Source organism: Muscardinus avellanarius (genome assembly GCF_963383645.1).
Source record: "Muscardinus avellanarius genome assembly, chromosome: 7".
In the NCBI taxonomy this organism is placed as follows: Eukaryota; Metazoa; Chordata; class Mammalia; order Rodentia; family Gliridae; genus Muscardinus; species Muscardinus avellanarius.
In genome coordinates, this window is record NC_137793.1 from 79,201,282 (window position 1) to 79,220,753 (window position 19,472).

Here is a 19,472-nt window from a genome sequence, read left to right on the forward strand (position 1 = left end):
ATCCCGTGACCAGCAGGGAGCCTGTTTGGAGAAAAGTAGACAGGGAGCCCGCAAGCTGGGCTGGCAGAGGACGCTGGAACCTGGCTGCTCCGGGAGAAAATGTCTCCTTGGCAGCTGCTGCCACTGTCCTGCGGTCTGACTTCCTAGGGCCAGCTGGAGAGAGGTGTGCCGCTGGCGTCTCCCCACCCCTTTACCCCACCCCATTTTCTCCGCCGCAGCTACACTCAGCAGAGATGCCGTGGCCAGAGCCACACCACATACCCAAAAAGAAAGAAAAAAGACCATCGGGGCCGCGCGGGGGTCGGCAGGGCCAGCCCTGGGCGAGTGACAGCAGCCCCGGGGTAGGGCCGGGAGCTCCCAGGGGCCGGGTTTTGTTGCAAGTGACATTTGCAGGCTTCTTCAATACAGTCCTCGTACCTTCTCCCCTCCAGCCCTCCGCTCGGCATCGCTGCGGCCCCGGCCTCTGAGCCCAGACTCCACTCACCCCGACACCACTCGGGGCTCCGAGGGCCAAAAAAAAAAAAAAAAAAAAAAAAAAGGCGATGCCCCCCCAGCGGGCAAGTGGCCTCCAAAAGAAACCATGTTAACCTTGCCAGGCACCCATCTGCCCACACGCCCTGTGTCACTGCCCAGCCAAGCCTGACAGTCTCCCGGCCAGTGATACCCAGCCCAGCCCAGCCCAGCCTCGCATCCCTCTCCCAGCCCCACGCCCGAATCCCTTCCCCGGCCACCCCGAACCAAACCCAGAAAAGGGGAGACGGGATTTTTTTTTTTCCCTTAAGCAAATATATCTACCTGGATCAAATTCAGGGATCCGAGCTTGATATTCAGCTCCGACTCTCATCCCAACATCTGCAAAGCAATGCCAAAAAAATAAAATAATAAAATAAAAAAGAGGAAAAGGAAAGAAAGGAAAAAGAAAAAAAAGAGACACTTAATAAAAAAAATTTTTAAATAAACTGCGGGGGGGAGGACGCGGCGGCGGGGGCGGGAGGAGCCGCGGGCCGGGGGCGCGGGCCGGGGTCGCTGCTGCACTGCACCGGGAGTTGCAGCTACCGCAGCGCCGGGCTCGAGGGGAGGGCGCGCGCGCGAGGGGAGGGGGCTGGGGGAGGGGCGGCGGCGGGGAGGAGTTCGAGGCTACCACCGTGCTCGTCGTCGCTGCTGCCGCCGCTCTCGGGCTCCGAGGAGTGCAGCCCGCCGTTGGTGGACGAGGCGCCGCCGCCCGCCGGGCTCTTGGCGCCGCCGCCGGCCGCGCGGTTCTTTCCCAGTAACTCGGGCCCTTTCTCCATCATGCCGGGCATGGTAGGGGAGGGGAGGGGGAAAGGTGAGGGGAAGAGGTGGGCGTCCGCGGGCAGGGGGGCGGCTCGCGAGCGCGGGCGGGCGGGCGGGCGAGCGGGAGGAGGAGGAGGAGGAGGAGGAGGAGGAGGAGGAGGGTGTCAGCGCGGAGCCGCCATGACGCCCCGCTCGGCCGCGGCGCAGCCGCCTCACAGCGCCCCGCCCGCTCCCTGCGCCGCCCGCCAGTCCCGGGCGCGCCGCCGCCGTATCCCTCCGCCCCAGGGAGGCCGGCCGCCGCGGCCCGGCGCGGGACTCTTTGCCCTCTCGGGCGGGCGGAAGGACGCGGCCGGCGGGGAGGACCGGGCGCCATGCAGCCCCGCGGCCTTGGGCGTGCGCGGCCCCGCGGGCCCGGGAGGGACGCGCGGCCCCCGGCGCCGCCCCGGTGGGTCGGGGTCTCGGGACGGGAGCCCGGTGCCCCAGAGGGGTCGAGCGTGGCGGGATGTTTCCCGGGCTGAGGATGCAGCTGGGGGTTGCGACAGCGGCCGCCATCCTCTCCCCCTCCCCGAGCACTTTCCCTCTCCCCGCCCGCCGTCCTGTCTGCCTCTCTCTCTTTGCTCCTTTACTAGTTGGGAAGTGAATGCCGGGCGTGGGGAAGTCTTCATTAGGACGAAATCCATTCCCGGTTGGCGTCTTCTCGGTCCGCGCTGACCTGTGCTGGTGGCTTGGAGCAGAGCCGCGGGCGGGCCGAGTCCTCAGGCCGAGGTGAGGCGGAGCTGCGCCCTGCCAGGGTTTCCAGCGGGGAAGAAGATGTCCTAGGCAGTGCTTTTCTGAATTCACTCGGCAAAAGGAATAGGGAGTTGCATTTATTCGTTCAGACTTGAAGACTGCTCCTGCAGGCTGCCTGGCATGGGGGCTGCTTATGAGAGCCTTTCAGAAGTCTAAGAGTGGGCTTCTTGTGACCAGTATGCATATGTATATGGAACATATTTAGAAGCAACAGTGAGGTATTCTCCAAACACTTGAAAACAAATACTGTCATGTAAGAATTCCATCATAGGTCAGTGCACAGTGGATAAATTCAGAAATGAGCCTCTTTGGCCCATCACTGAGAGTGAGCATACACCCAACTCAAGAATTGAGCCAAAAAGACCATTGGAAGCAAATATTCAGCAGGCCTCTGCTTATTGGAGGAAGTATCTTGCCCAGGTACAGTAACTCCGGGTCTGGTAGTGAACGTAGCCCCATGTCCATCAAAGCTTAATAGGATTTCATTAAAGTGTTTGAATCATACGACTAAACTTTTTATTCTCTTCCTTTTCTCAACATAATACAGCCCTGAATAGTATTTTAATTTCGGATATGTTTTTTTCTGCAAGGAGAGTATGTCCAGGCCAAATGAAACGACCAGTTATTTCCCTTGACAGTTATATTTTTTCATTGTAAATCAAGACATTGGTATTTTGGTTTTTATACAGGAGCTTCCAATGAACATGACTCAACTCCTTTGGTCCAGTAACACAAAAGCTAGACTTGAACTGAGGAAATTCACCAAGATAAATGCCATTCTGAGGCCTCTTACCAGATTTCTTTTTTTCTTTTTCTTTTGAACTGAGGATTGTGAGGATTGAACTCAGGGGCATTCTACTTTTGAGCTACAGCCCTTTTTATTTGAGAATATCACTAATTTGCTGAAGATGGCCTTGAACTTGGGATCCTCCTGCTTCAGCCTCCCAAGTACTAGGGTTACAGGCATGAACCACCATCTACTTTTCTACAAAAAAAAAAAAAAGAAAGAAAATATATAGATTAGGAACCAAAATGGTGTGAAATTTGGGGACCTCTGTAACTTAATTTTGTGTTTACTAGTAAAATCTTTAAAGTGAAAACCTCTGTTTTGATCTTCTCTGTGTATGTGTCTTAAAATTCCCTATATCTCTCTGGTATAAGGACAAGATGATGTTATTTAGGGCCCACTGAGATTATCTCGGATTATTTCCTCATGTCAACATCATCAAATAAGGTAACATTTAGAAGTTCCAGGAATTAAAATCTGATGTCTTTGAAGCTATCACTCCATAACATCTAGTAAGAACTCTATTCTCAGTAATATAAGTTTGAAACTTATATTACTGAGAAAAATTAGAGGAGATCCAAATAAATGTATGGATATACTGTGCTCATGTAATAGAAAATTTGATGTTAAGATGTCAGTTCTACCCACATTAACCTTTAATCTGCTCCCAGCTAGAATGCCAGCAGGTTGTATGTGTGTATAAATTAACCAGCCAATTCTAAAATTTATATGGAAATTAAAAAGGCCAAGAACAACCAAGATAATCTGGAAGAATATAATTGGATGATGTATCCTGCCAGATACCAATACTTTAAAAAACACAAAAATTAATTCAGTAGAGTAATGGTACAAGAATAGAACAATAAGTAGACCAATAGAACTAGAGCTTCCAAACAGATGTTTATGTGAACATTTTATTTATGCAAAGATGATACCTCATAACTTAATAACTGATCACATTGGGTATTAGGTTCTGTCATGTGGATTTTGATGGAACATATACATTCAAATCATAGCAAGACCTAACATTACATAGGAAGAGCAAGTAAAATGAAAAGCAAAGGAATAGGGGCCAGAAAAAGATGAAATCCATTAAAAAGGGTTGGAAAAGGTATAATTTAAAAAGAGAGTTGAAGCTAGGCATGGTGGCACAGGCTTCTAATCCCAGCACTTGGGAGGCTGAGACAGGAGATCGCGCAGGTTCAAAGCCAGCCTCAGCTACTTAGTGAGGCTCTCAACAACTTAGTGAGACCCTGTTTACAAATAAAATAAAAAATAGTTTGGGGAGTGTAGCCCAGAGGTAGAAAACCCTTGGATTACATCTCCAGTACAAAAAAAAAAAAAGAGAGAGAGATTTGATATAACTCAAGGGTAGAGCCTTTGCCTAGCAGGTGTGAGGTCCTGGGTTTAATGTCTACCACTGGGGGGAAAAAAAAGCATAAAAGAAGAAAGAGAAAGATATGAAGAGAACTAGGAGAAAGTAATTTACTAGAACTAAGGGTACAGAGAGAAACTGGATCACCACAACAAGAGTGAAGTTCTGTAACATAAGACTCAAATGTTATGCAAATTAGAGGCCATAAATGATCTTGATAGAAATTTTATTGGGATTGATGAGCTGAAGACCTAAATTACAGTGGATTGAGACATGAAGAAGTAAGGAAATAGGAAAAAATTAATATGAGCCTACTCTGGAAAAGTTTATGGATGAAAAGGAAAACAAACAGAAACCTCTTAGTGTTTTAAGCAATGTACTATGGAGTTAGACCAGTATATGTAACATTTTAAAAGTTGAAGTACCAAATGCTGTTGTTCCCCCCTATTAGGACATGGATGTTTAAAGCTACAACCTTATGGTAAAGAAAAGAGAATAAAGGTTAACTGGGTTCATGTACAGAGTAGATGCATACTAAATATTTGCTGGTTTGGGCAAACTTGAGTTCCAAATTAAGCTTTTAAGAATTTTATCTGTAATAGAATTAATTTTTATCTGTATTTTTGTTAATGCGCTTATTTGTTTTTAGCCTTTAAAATCACACACATAATAGAATGAATATGATCTTTTCAAAAAGAATGAAACATCTATGCCAATATAGGATAATCTTGAATATATTTTATGTAAAAAAGTCATTATGCAAATATTAATATAGTATTCGTGTATACATTCACATATACTTGTGTATTTGTCTTTTCTAACATACACATATGTAAATATACGTTGCTGTCTACATGCTTAGAACATTTCTGCAGAAGTACATAAAAACTGGTTACCTCTGGGGAAGAGGTGTTGGAATTTGGGATAGAGGAGGGACTTTATCTTCCTGTGTATTTCTTTGCACAGTTGGAATGTTTTTACCATGTGTATGACTGTTTTCAGGATATAAATATTTTAAAAACCAAAAAATAGATACAACAGGTAAGTCTAGCTTAACAAAATATTAGAATAATGAAAAAGTAAAGTTTGGCTAATAGAAGTTGGAAAGTAGAATGAAGAGGGAAATGGAAAGAGTAGGGGTGTCAGTGTCCTCATCTTACAGAAGAACAAATTTCAGCAGGGCAATAATTGTGGACTAAACCTGTGTGTGTGTGTGTGTGTGTGTGTGTGTGTGTGTGTGTGTGTGTGTTACTGGATGTAGAACCCAGGGGCTTTTCTACCTCTAGGCTATACTCCCAAACCTTTTTTTTTTTTTTTTTTTGGAAACAGGGTCTCACTAAGTTGCTGAGAGCCTCACTAAGTAGCTGAGGCTGGCTTCGAACCTGTGCAATCCTCCTGTCTCAGCCTCCCAAGCGCTGGGATTACAAGAGTGTGCCGCCACGCCCGGCTTGTGGACTAAACCTTGATTCACCAACAGTACTAGGCACAGGAAGGACCTCAAGTCCTGTTTTAATCATTTTTTCAGGCTCATAAAGATTTTCTTTATAACACAATTTTGCTGAAGACTTTTTTGATTCACTCTGGTTTCCCCTCATTATTACTTTAGAAATGCTAGTCTTAGAGTACTTTTAACTTCAAAATGGAGTCCTGTAATACTATGAAGCATGGCCAGGAGACTTGGTAACATTAAGCCAACTCGGTCCAATCCAGTGGTGACAGCTTGAACAATAATAGCAAGAAGGAACTCCCCCCCCCCGATTTTTTTAAAAGAGCTACTGATCCACGAGGTAGGGGGGTATTATGTAATCTTAAGACCTGAAAGAAACATAAAGAGGTCTGGTAACTCCCTTGTTCTTCAACCTTGGTAATACTCATTTCTGAAGCTAGTTTTACAATCTCCATTTAAACATACAGAGAGGTAGATAACTATCACAGATCATTTTTAAAGATCTCAAGTCAAAGCTGGGTGTCAGAAACCTGGGTGGTTGAGACAGGAGGATCACCAGTTTGTGACCAGCCTCAACTATTTAGTGAGGCCCTGTTTCACAAAGAATACAAAAATAGGGATGGGGCCCAGCTCATAGGCATAATGTTCCTGGGTTCAATTCTCAGTACCGCTAAAAAAAAAAAAAAAAAAAAAAAAAAAAAAAAAAAAACCTCTCAATCTCTCTCTCTAAGATCAGCTGAATATAAGAGAAACCCCAAATAGCCGTCTCTAAAACTGAAAACGTTTCATGTAGAAAATACCTAGAAGTAGGCAGCCCTGGGCTGAGATGACCACTGTGGGTAAATTGTGAGGGATCGAGGCCCCTCCATCTCACCTACACACAGATTCTGGGATGTAACTTCTGCTCATGTGACTCAGGATGGCTACTAGAGCACCAGTCAGGCCATGCTCCATGTAGCAGGACAAAGGAAGAAAGGAAGAAGGGCACATCACACTTTTTAAGGAGACTTTCTAGAAGTACTACATGTCATTATGGTGATTTAGACATGTCCTGAATTTGGCCCGCCAAACAGCAAAGGAGGCTGTGAAATGCCAAAGTTCCTACTAGAAATCAAGGCTCTACTACTAAAGACAAAGGAGAAAATGAGTACTGAAAGGCAGTTTGTGATCCCTGTCACGCTATACTTTAAATATTTGAAAACAGCAATCATGCCCCACATAAGTTTCTTTTACAGACTGAACATCATTATTCCCTTTGACAAACTTTCATTGATACTGTTTTCAGGTCTTTCACCTTTTTTATTGTCATGAATACCCTTTAATTTGTGCTTAAAATAAACCACCTCTCAACTTTCTGAGATCTGACTGGTACAAAAACAATTGAAAATATCTTGACCCCTTGCTTTGCATATTTTTATTAACCCATCCTAAAAACTAAAATTAGGTTTCTTGGCAACAGTTGCACATGGTTACTCAATTTGGAGTCAGCTGCATCCTCTGGGTCTTTACATCTGTTGTCGATCAGCCTCGTCTCTCCCCATTTGTACTTCAGCAGGTTTTCTATTTTCCTTCTTAATCCCTTGCTTACTGAGCATAGATGTATTACTGTGTAATTTCACCTGAGTTGTTTTGAACCTTGTGAAAACGCCTGAATTTGTGAACCTTCTGAACCATGAGGAAACTTTTTGAACTATAACTTATTACTCAACATATGATGTATCTGACCTGTGGGCATTTATACCTGTAATAAACTGAATTTCTTTTTAACAGGGTTCGGGGGCAGAGTCTTCATTTATATATTCAGCATCAGAGACAATGTCTAGTACATAGTATGTTCTCAATGTTTGTTTAATGAGAATATTGCAGTTAGAAATGTCATTTTCCATAAGTGTTTTAAAGTCTGGAATTATTTATGATAGGAAATTATGAAACCTTCCTGTCTTTTATTTATTGTTTTGGTGGTACTAGAGATGGAACCCAGGGGCGTTCTACCCCCAGGCTACACTCCCAGACCCATTTTTTGTTTTTGGTGGTACTGGAGTTCCTGGAAACCCTTCTACCTCCAGGCTACACTCCCAGACCTATTTTTATACTTGCTTGCTATTTGGAAACAGGGTCTCTTAAGCCAGCACGGCTGGCTTCGAACCTGTGCGATCTTCCTGTTTCTGCCTCCCAAACTCGGAGATTACAAGCATGCTCCACCAGGCCCGGCTTCCAGACTTTTTTTTTTTTTTTTTTTTTTTTTTTGGTAGTACTGGGGTTCCTGGAAGCCCTTCTACCTCCAGGCTACACTCCCAGACCTATTTTATTTATTTATTTATTTATTTATTTATTTATTTATTTTTGGTGGTACTAGGGGTGGAACCCAGAGGCTTTCTACCTCCAGGCTATACTCCCAGACCTATTTTATACTTTATTTGGAAACAGGGTCTCACTAAGTTGCTGAGAGCCTCACTAAGTAGCTGAGGCTGGCTTCGAACCTGTGTGATCCTCCTGTTTCTGCCTCCCAAGCTCGGGGATTACAAGCATGCGCCACCAGGCCCTGCTTCCAGACTTTTTTTTTTTTTTTTTTTTTTTGGTAGTACTGGGGTTCCTGGAAGCCCTCCTACCTCCGGGCTATACTCCCAGACCTATTTTATTATATTATATTATATTATATTATATTATATTATTTATTTTATTGGTGGTACTAGGGGTGGAATCCAGAAGCTTTCTACCTCCAGGCTATACTCCCAGACCTATTTTATACTTTATTTGGAAACAGGGTCTCACTAAGTTGCTGAGAGCCTTATTAAGTAGCTGAGGCTGACTTCAAACCTGTGTGATCCTCCTGTCTCAGCCTTCCAAGCGCAGGGATTATAAGCGTGCGCCACCACGCCCGTCTATTTTTATATTTTTGAAACAGGGTCTCTTACACCAGCGCGGCTGGCTTCGAACCTGTGCGATACTCCTGTCTCCACCTCCCAAGCACGGGAATTACAAGCGTGCGCCACCATGCCCGGCCAGACCTACTTTTTTACATTTTATTTGGAAACAGGGTCTTCACTAAGTTGGTGAGAGCCTCGCTAAGAAACTGAAGCTGGCTTTGAACCTGCACAAATCCTCCTGTCTCAGCCTCCCCAGTGCTGGGATTACAAGCATGCACCACCACACCCAGCCCTTCCTGTCTTTTAAAATAATACTTTTTCTTGTGTGAGATATTATATTTGAGTGTGTATACATTCTTCTAAACGGGTGGTTGACAGTTTTGCTAAATTTCTTCCTGCTGTGATTTTTTTGTTTTGTTTTACTGGGGATGGAAGCCCTTCTATCTCTGGGCTACACTCCCAGACCTATTTTATATTTTTATTTGGAAACAGGGTCTCTTAAGCCAGCGAGGCTGGCTTTGAACTTGCGCGATCCTCCTGTCTCAGCATCCCAAGCGTGGGGATTACAAGCATGTGCCACCATACCCAGCCCTGCTGTGATTTTTAAATGATTTACTTGGCTAAAGAGAAAAACTAGATATTGCAAGGTTAAGGTTTACACCTTAATTCTGCCCCTGATATACTGCATCCTTTACTAGTTCTTTCGGTTTTGCAAATTATAGAATTTACTTTTTTTTCATATTTTAAAAAACTTTTAGCCAGGCATAAAGGCACACACCTGTAATCCCAGTACTTGGGAGGCTGAAGTGGGAGGTGCATGTTCAAGGACAGCCTCAACAATGGAGTAAGATGTTCAGAAATATAGTGAGACCTTGTTTCAAAAAAAGGGGCAGGGCCGGGCGTGGTGGCGCACGCTTGTAATCCCCGCGCTTGGGAGGCAGAGACAGGAGGATCGCGCAGGTTCGAAGCCAGCCGCGCGCGCTGGTTTAGGAGACCCTGTTTCCAAGTAAAAAAAATGTAAAAATAGGTATGGGAGTGTAGCCCGGAGGTAGAAGGGCTTCCAGGAACCCCAGTACCACCAAAAAAAAAAAAAAAAAAGGGCAGGGGCTGGGAGGTAAAATTCAGAATGAATGCCCCTGGGTTTAATCCCCAGTACTACAAAAAATAAAACATAAAAATAAAAATGTGGGTATACCCTAAAAAATCAGTCAAAAGAGAGCTCTAGCATTCAAATTATGAGATAATATGAGGGTTTAAAGAAGAGATATATCAACCACTAAAGTGTAATCAAAGTGTAACATTAAATTGATTTGTGAAAATAACCCTAAAAAAAAAAACCAACTTTATAGTATCTCAGAAACTTGCTGCTCATGAGATTAGGAGCCCCTAAAATGCTTTCTTGGAGACTGGAGGTAGTAATCTAAATATAATGTGTAGAATAATTTAGAAGTTTGTCTCGTAGACATTAATGACAAAAACACACCTGCTGGCACATAGCAAGTGTTCTGATGCTAATTATTACTACTAAGTGTAGAGATGAGAATCAGAGCTTCTCCAGAAGTAAGCGGGGAGATGCACATCTGTACAGTGATCTCTTTTTAGGTAGAAGTACTCCTGGAGATAAAAATACAAAGAAACAGGCTCTCTGAAGATTAACATTTGAACATAAGATTATTAATCCGGGCTGGGTGGTGCATGCTTGTAATCCCAGCATTCCAGAGGCTGAAACTGGATGATTGCGGTTCGCAGACAGCCTCAGCTACTTAGCAAGGCCCTTCACAACTCAATGAGACCCTGTTTTATTTGTTTGTTTGTTTGTTTGTTTGTTTGTTTTTCCGGGTCTGGGAGTGGAACCTAGGGACATTTGACTTCCGAGCTACACCCCCTGCCCTATTTTTTATTCTTTATTTTGAAACCGAGTCTCACTGAGTTGCGGAGGGCCTCAATAAGTAGCTGAGGCTGTCAGCGAACCGCGATCCTCCAGGTCTCAGCCTCCAGAATGCTGGGATTACAAGCGTGCGCCACCATGCCCAACTGAGACCCTGTTTTAAAAATAAAAAGACTAGCCGGATGTGGTGGTGCACGCTTGTTATCCTTGTGCTTGGGAAGTTGAGACAGGAGGATCACACAGGTTCAAAGCCAGCCTCATCTATTTGGTGAGGCTCTCAGCAACTTAGTGAGACCCTGTTTCCAAATAAAGTATAAAATAGATCTGGGAGTATAGCCAGAGGTACAATGCCTCTGGGTTCCACCCCCAGTACCACCAAAAAATTAAATAAATAAAATAAAATAAAAAGACTAAAAAATAGGGCTGGGGGTGTAGCTTGGAGATACAAGGCCCCTGGGTTCCATTCCTAGTACCACAAAAACAAAAAAAGAATATTAAAAAAATTAACTATTCACCAGCACTGCAAAAGCAAGCAAACAAAAAACTTGCTTTCTGTGCTGCCTTTGGCACACACAGGCACACCACCACCATTGCCGCCCTCTGTGCAAAGCTCTCTCAGCTACATCCTGATGTCATTCCATTACCTTTGGTTATTAGAACCTTATCATTCCATTAGCATAGGTCAACCCTGTGGCTCCTGGGACTTAGAGTGTGAGCCACAGGAGTGCCTCCTTCCCCTCAGCACTTAGCGCTCTGATGCTGATGCTGTAAGGGGAGGTAGAACAAGGAAGCTTGTCATCTTACTCCACCATTTGTACAGGGCTTGCACTCTGTTGGTGACTGCTCCATTTAGCACTCACTGGGTTTAGCAGACTCAAACGCAAGGAGCAGAGAGAGGGTTGCTGGCTGCTTAGAAGGCCCTGCAGGATTCTCCATTGTCTCCTCCCCATTGTGAATGACCTGGCTCAGTCTTCATCTCTCCTCGTGTCCCTTAGTCCTTACTGTGGGTACTCATCCCACAACTGTTACTACTGTGACCTCTCACCCAGAGGGCAGTTCTTTTGGATGGAGTACCAAAAACATTGTATAAGTTAGTAAGAATTATTAATGGTGTTATTAGAAGTTATTACTTCTGAGCCATAATTGAATTGCATATTTTTGGTGGTGATGGTAGTGGTGCTGGGGATTGAATTTAGGGATATTCTCCTTCTAAGCTACACCCCCAACCCTATTTTATTTTTTAGCTTGGAACAGGGTCTCGTTAAGTTTCAGAGGGCTGGCATTGAAACTATGATCCTCTTGTCTCAGCCTTTTAAGTACTAGGGTTACAGATGTGTGCCACCATGCCCAGCTGATAATTAAGCTTTTTAATTGTAGAATATTTTAAGCCCCTGTGAGGCATCTAACATCTTATAAACTGAGTTGTACTATCAATAGTTATTAAAGGAAAATATTAAGGTAAATTAAGTTGCATGGGGAGGATCTTGCACTTGCCTACAATACTTAATTTTTTAAAATTATTTTGTTTGCGATACTAGGAATTGAACCCAGGGACATTCTACCTCCAAGCTATACCCCCAACCCCATTTTTTATTCTTTATTTTGGAACAGGGCCTCACTAAAGTAGCTGAGGCTGGCCATGATCCTGCCTCCTGTCTCAGCCTTCCAAATGCTGGGATTATAAGTGTATCTCTCCATGCCTGGTGTCAAAATTCAATTTTATATATTCTTTAGCTAGACGTCCTGCAAGTAGATAAAAGAATTAATATATTATGTAGGCTGAGGCTGGTCAAATGGCTTAGCTTAGGGGGCTCTGTGATATCTACATACTAGCCTGAGCATATTTTTTTCTCATAGAAATGGCATGAGTACAAATGTCGGAGTGAAAATCAGGGCTTGGTAGTATTTACAAGTACTATTGTATTAATTAATAAGTTGCCCTTAAGTTGCAGGTAAACAGAAACTTTTCTTGAAATAGCTTGATAAAAGCAGAGGATTTATTGGGAACACTGAGGTAGCTCAAGGAATCAAGAAGCTGCAGGAAACAGTTTCAGGAACCTTATAATCTAAAACAGATTATAATCTAAAATACCATTAAGTCAGTCTGTCTGTCTGTCTATCTCTCTCTCTCTCACCCTTCTTTCTCATTTCACAGTCCAACTATTTCTTTTTTTTTTTTTTGAAGATTTAAAGAAGTTTATTAGAAAGAAATACAGAAAATAGAAATACAGCTCCATACCAGACTGGCATGGAAGGGTGACTCGCAATGAATACACCCTCACAGTCGTGTCTATTTCTGTGTGCCTGCATTCTTTATTATTGCAAGCAGCCACTCTCAGATAGGAACTTTCCTTAAACCTCATTAAACAACAGGAAGTGAAGGGGAAATATGGATCTTTTCTACACCAGTGACTTAAATCTTTTGTAGCCCACTGACATATTCATTATGTTGTCAACCAATACAAACATGTATAAGTAAATATCAGTCAGCTCTTTCTACATAATAAAACAATCAGAACATCTCACGGACATTCCAGAACAAGCATTTATTTTTCACTGTATTGTTGGCGGGTGGTCAGGGATAGCTGATCTGTGCTGGACTCAGCCGGGTGGCATGCTGATGTTGCAGGACTTGGCTCCAGTGCCTGTGGGTGGTTGGTGGTTGGCTGATGTAGGCTGAGGCTGGTCAAATGGTTTAGCTTAGGTGGCTCTGTGATATCTACATACTAGCCTGAGCATATTTTTTCTCATGGAAATGGCATGAGTACAAAAGGGTAAGCCCAGTTGCACAAATATTCTTTAAACCTTTAATCCTGCAATGTCTGCTAACATTCCACTGGTTGTAAAGCCAGGCATATGGCAAGCCCAGAGTCAAGGGCAGAAAAGTATACTTCACCCATGGAGGTGAGGAGACTGAATACTTCTGAACAATAACCTAATCTATCAAATATATAAATATAACAATCGTAAGCTCCACGAAACAGTTCTTACCAACCATTTTGTGATGCAGAGTACTATTTTCCATTTCATTTTCTTTTGTTTCACTAGGCAAGGCCTACTACAACAATTTCACAATTCTTTATTTTTATTTTTACTTTTATTTTTATTTTTTTGTGTTGCTTAGGCTTGAACCCAAGGACATTCTACCTCTGAGCTACATCCTAGCCCTTTTTTTTTTTTTTTTTTTTTGTGGTACTGAAGATGGAACCCAGGGGCTTTCTACGCTCCGGGCTATACTCCCAGACCTATTTTATACTTTATTTGGAAATAAGGTCTCACTAAGTTGCTGAGAGCCTCACTCAGTAGCTGAGGCTGGCTTCTAACCTGTGCGATCCTCCTGTCTCAGCCTCCCATGAGGGGATTACAAGTGTGCACCACCACGCCCAGCAGGTTTTCATTTTCAATTACATAATTTTTTTTTTTTTTTGATACTGGAAATGAAACCCAGAGGCTTTCTACCTCCGGGCTACACTCCCAGACCTATTTTATATTTTATTTGGAAATAGGGTCTCTAAGTTGCTGAGAGCCTAACTAAGTAGCTGTGGCTGGCTTTGTACCTGTGCAATCCTCCTGTCTCAGCCTCCCAAGCGTGGGGATTACAAGCGTGCGCCACCACACCCGGCTCCATAAATTTTTGATTCTGCTTTTTGAGACCCCATTAGACTGCAGGCAGATATGTAGCCCCACACTAACCTTTAGATCTGACATGTCCTCCTACCAGGCCAGGACAGATGTCTTAATCTTGTCCCAGGCTGCCCTAGGTCTGACTTAGATTTCTAGTTTTTAGACACATGGGGAATTTTCTTGTTTAACTTCCCTCACTGTGACACTAGGTTCAATCATGCTACCATTATCAATAGCTTTTCTCCAAAAACACTAAAACTAACTTCAAAATTATTTTAAATAATAAGAGAATACTTAGCACTTCCTCACTTTCCTCCAAGAAAAAATATAACAAGTTTAAATCTGGAAAAACAGTATTTTTTCACTAACATCAAATATAAATGACTGCCTATAATGGTTTAGATTTATAATGTTCCCCAAGAAGAATAAGCAGCCATGATGCAGGTGGGGCTTGGTTGCTAAGGAGGGGCTTCTGGGGGTGTGGCCTTGGGTATTATATATGCTCCCCTGTCCCCTACATGCTCACTTGCTTTCAGCCTCCTGAGGTATGTGAGAGCCGAGCGGGAGAGCCGGGCCTTTGCTCTCTCCCTCTCTGCTCTCCACACTATGCCCTGAGTTCTGCAGACCCCGCCTGACATGGACTGAAAACTGAAACTTCCAGAACTGTAAGCAAATAAATATTCCTTCTCCTAAGTTGTTTGATCAGGCTTATTGGGTCACAGCACTGAGAATGCTCTCCAAGATACTGCCTTGCTACTCACCCACAAAAATTGTTATCTGGCTTCAGTAAACCACTGTCCACAAACTTCTAAGTAACTTACCTGTAGTTTGAACTTAGCCTTTCTAAAAGTGGGGCATGTGGATGCACATGTCCCATGTCCTTGAAGATGGCTCTGGTTGGGAGCCCAAGGCATATGCATGATATAAAGCATAAGATTGGACAAATTGTGATGGAATTGAGTGTAGATGGGGAAGAGAAGGGGAACAAGCACTAAGTCCTAGGACATCCAGGCAGTAAAAGAAAAGACCAGAAAGAGCCAGCAAAGGAGACTGATTGATTGATAGACTAGAGGAAAAATAGGAAGCCAAACACAGTAGGAGTTGGAGTGATCACCTGAATTCTATGCTGCCAGACACTCAAAGAAAATCAGAAAGGGAATCGACCATCACATTTGCCAGCTTATAAAATGTGTGTGTGTGTGTGTGTGTGTGTGTGTGTGTGTGTGCGCGCTATTGGGGATGGAATCCAGGATCATTCTACCTCTAAACTACACCCCCAGCCCTATGTTTTAGTCTTTATTTTGAAACAGGGTCTCACTGAGTTGTAAAGGGCCTCACTAAGTAGCTGAGGCTGTCTGTGAACCCAGATCCTCCTATCTCAGCCGCCCCACCCCAAATGCTGGGATTTCAAGTGTGTGCCACCATGCCTGGCTCCAATTTATAAACTTTTAGCAACAATAAATTTTAATTTCTTTTTATAAGAAACTAGGCAAAACAAGTGAGGAAGTATTACAAACTACAAAACTGCAATTATTGGAAACATTTTTTCTTTTTCCACTACTAGGGATGGAACCCAGGGGCATTCTACCTCCAAGCTACACCTTCAGCCCTATTTTTTCTTCCTTTTTTCTGAAACAAGGTCTCACTGAGTTGCAAAGGACCTCACTAAGTAGCTGAGGCTGGTGGAGAACCATGATCTTCCCTCCTGTCTCAGCCTCCCAAATGCTGGGATTACAAGTGTGTGCCACCACACCCAGCTTAAACAATTTCTTGATATGTCAGGGCAACAAAGACATTGGGCCAGGTTCTACATGTGTAATGTGTATACACATTACAAATATATATATTTTGGCAAAATATATATATTTTGGCGGTACTGGGATGAAACCCAGTGTCATTCTACCTCCAAGCTACACCACTGGCCCTATTTTTGAATTCTTTATTTTGAATTAGGGTCTCACTGAGTTGGAAAGGGCCTAAGTAGCTGAGGGCCTAAGTAGCTGACTCAGCCTTCCAAATGCTGAGATTACAAGCGTGCGCCATCACACCTGGCCCTATAAATCTTTTTTGATCAGTAATTCTATTCAAACATTTTGGTGGATATTGGACATATAAAATTATACATATTGAATGAGATTAGAGGAGGTCTTAAGTTTTATGGAGAGTAATTTTCTTATTCAATATTAAGTATTTATGAGGCCCTGATGATGTATCTTAAAATAATATTTTATTTTATTTTATTTTATTTATTTTATTTATTTTATCTTTTTTTTTATTGGTGCATTGTATTCATACATCATAGTGGGATACAAACTTTTGTAGACATACATGCACACATCGCCCAGTCAGCCCCCACCCGATCCCCACCCCATTCTCTCCCCATCCCTCCCTCCCATGCTTGGCTTAGTGGTTGACATCTAGTATTATAGCAATTTATCCAAAATTAAAAATGATAATCTCTCATAACAGTTTCATTTGTCTGATACCAATCTTTTGATGACTTAAAGATAACATTTCCATATTTCTTTTTGCTTTCTTTCTTACCAGAGAATATTTTTTTTCTATTTTTTTTAGGTGAAACTATCATATATTTATATATTTATTTTTCAGAAAAAAAATTTATCCTAATATGGAATATGGACTCTAGATACCCAAAACGATCTTGAAAAAGAACAAAGCTAGAAGATATATATTTTCTGATTTCAAACCATATAAAGCTACAATAATTGTAACAGTGTAGTAGTACTATTCTAAAGGCAGATATATAAACCATTGGAGTTAAATAAAAGCCTAGAGCTAAATTCTTCCCTATATTGTCAAGTTATTTTTGACAAGGTTTCCACGAACATTTGGTGGTAGAAATAATAATATTTTAACTAAATATTGTTGAAACATAATAATTACATGGAAAAGAATAAAGTTGGACCCTTATCTAATCCCATATACAAATATTAACTCAAAATAGATAAAAGACCTAAATATAAATCTTAAGACTATAAACTTTTAGGAGAAAATCTGGGTCATAAAACCTCACAACACTGAAATTGGCAGTGATTTCTTAGATATGGTTTCAATGGTACAGGCAACAGAAGAGTATACAAACTCCCTAAAAAATAAAAAAAAAATTGTATATCCAAAGACAATGTAAACAGAGTTAAAAGTTACTAATAGAATTGGATAAAATATTTCCAAATGCTATATCTGAAGGTATATTAATATTCCAACTAGAAATCCTAAAAATTAACAACAATAAAGGCAAACAATACCATTTAGAGATAGGTAAAAGACTAACATAAATAATGAATCTCTACAGATAACCAATCTTAGTTGTCTGTTGGATGGAAAATCTCATTTCTCTGGTTCTGGTGTGTGTTACCTATTTCTTCTTTGTAGTTAATCTCTTTGAGTATTTTCTCTAGCGCTGGTTTTGAAGACATAAATTCCTTCAGTTTCTGTTTGTCGTGGAAGCTTCTTATTTCCCCATCTAATTTGATAGAAAGTTTTGCTGGGTAGGAAATTTTTGGCTGGAAGTTGTTTTCTTTCAGAGTTTGGAATATGTTACTCCAAGCCCTTCTGGCTCTCATGACTTGGTTTGGGAAGTCTGGAGTGATTCTAATTGGTTTGCCTCTGAATGTCACTTGGCCCTTTGTTTTTGTTGCCTTTAAGATTCTCTGCTTGGCTTCCACATTGGTCATTTTGACAATTATGTGGCGTGGGGATCCTCTTCTCTGATCCTGTCTAAAGGGAGTTCTATAAGTTTCCTGGATCTGTGTATCAACCTCTTGCTCTATGTTTGGAAAATTTTCTGCTATTACTTCCTTGAAGAGATTGTTGATCCCTTTGGTATCACTTTCTTTTCCCTCCTTGATTCCAATTATTCTTAGGTTAGCTCTCTTAAAATGGGCCCATATTTCTTTAATGTCAGGTTCCTGCTGTCGGATATTTTTTCCTAGATTAGAAACTATGCGTTCATTTTTGGAATGATCATCTTCTAAGAGCGAGATTCTGTTCTCCATGTGGTCTAATCGGTTGTTTGTACTTTGAATTGAGGCCTTTACTTCATTAATTGCATCCTTTATCTCTTTTTGGCTCTCTCTGAGTTCTTTTCAAAGCACCTCTATTATTTCTACAGTTATTTTCCTGATTTGATCTTCTAGAAATCTCTGATTTTCTGTTTTATCGGGTTCTGATGTTGTGGGGTTGTGGGCATTCATTACTCCAGTGTTATTCCTCTTTCCCATGATTTCGGAAGTTTGTGCCTTCTCTGGGTTCTTCCCTTGGGTCACTATGACTTCACTTAAGGTGTTCTGGATCTCGAGTCAGTAGTATCTCAGACCCCACTACTCCTTTACTGGGTTGTATCACAGAGTCTCCGACCCAGAGAGTCGATAGAGGCTGCTTTAGACCATGGGGGGTGCCAGGTTGGGCGTTCTCCTATGGTGTGATATCTCTGCCACTGCCACTCCCCCACTGGGTCAAGTCTCAGGGAGTACAGTACTGGGAATTCTCCTCTGTGGCCCGCAATTTGACTCACTGTTCTTGAGTACTCAGATGTAGCTGTACTGGACTCGGTGAATTCGCTGCTGCTGCCGCCGTTGGCAATATAAATATTTTATAAAATATTTAGAATCCTTGAAAAGCGAAATTCTCTTTGAAATACCAATTATTCCCTTTTCTTAGTTTTCCTTTCTCTTCATATTATCTTCAGGTACTTTGGTAAGAAGTTGATATGGAAGGACTTTGGAACAAAAAGAAGTCTTCCCAACCTTGAACTTATGGTAATTTTAAGTATGAAATCTGCAGGCATCCAGAGGTTTGTTAAGGAAGAAAGTTTTATGTTTTCTGTTCTTATGCATTTTAATGTGCTTTATTCTAAGATTAAAGAAACAAAGTTTAACAAGCGTCTAACTTTTGATTAAAACTCCTTTGGTGGGGTTTTTGAATAAACATTTTATAACCCAGAGAGTTATGTAAGGATGCTGTTATTAGATGAAGGAGTTAAGCTTGGAAAGCATTCTTCCAGAATCCTAAAGCTTAGCTGACTGCTCTCAGGCTTGAATGTATTTCTTTTGTTAACAGGATTCCACAGTAGGGGGCATCAAAGAGGTGGTAAGTTTGTACCTAGAAAATAATTACTTTTGTGTTGCATATTGAATTTACCTTTACAAAGAGAATACATTTCTATTTTGAAGAGCAAAAACAAAACAACATAAAAACCTGCAGAGGACTTTCATCACACCCAGACCCAAGTTATCAGTTGTCTAACACCTTTAGTGACTCCTTGCCAATTATTCTAGATGTGTATGTGTATATATATATATATATATATATATATATATATATATATATATACAGGCATTTTAAGGATGAGAAGGAATGCATGATTAACTTTAAAGATAAGCAATCATTATGCTAAGTGAGAT

At 42.0% G+C, this 19,472-nt stretch overlaps 1 protein-coding gene across 7 annotated transcripts in view; it reads right to left on the bottom strand.

Moving 5' to 3' along the window:
- Positions 1-1,301, bottom strand: part of RCOR3 (REST corepressor 3) — a gene marked incomplete at both ends in the record, with an annotated part of 49,153 nt that extends 47,852 nt beyond the window's left edge. For 5 of the 7 annotated variants that reach the window (XM_080698571.1, XM_080698569.1, XM_080698568.1 and 2 more), the window contains 2 exons: positions 796-852; positions 1,142-1,301. In XM_080698571.1, coding sequence (XP_080554697.1) covers positions 796-852; positions 1,142-1,301 — 217 coding nt within the window. The remainder of the gene's footprint in view (positions 1-795; positions 853-1,141) is intronic. The other 2 variants (XM_080698570.1, XM_080698573.1) reach the window with 1 other exon arrangement.
- Between the last annotated feature and the right edge of the window lie 18,171 nt (positions 1,302-19,472).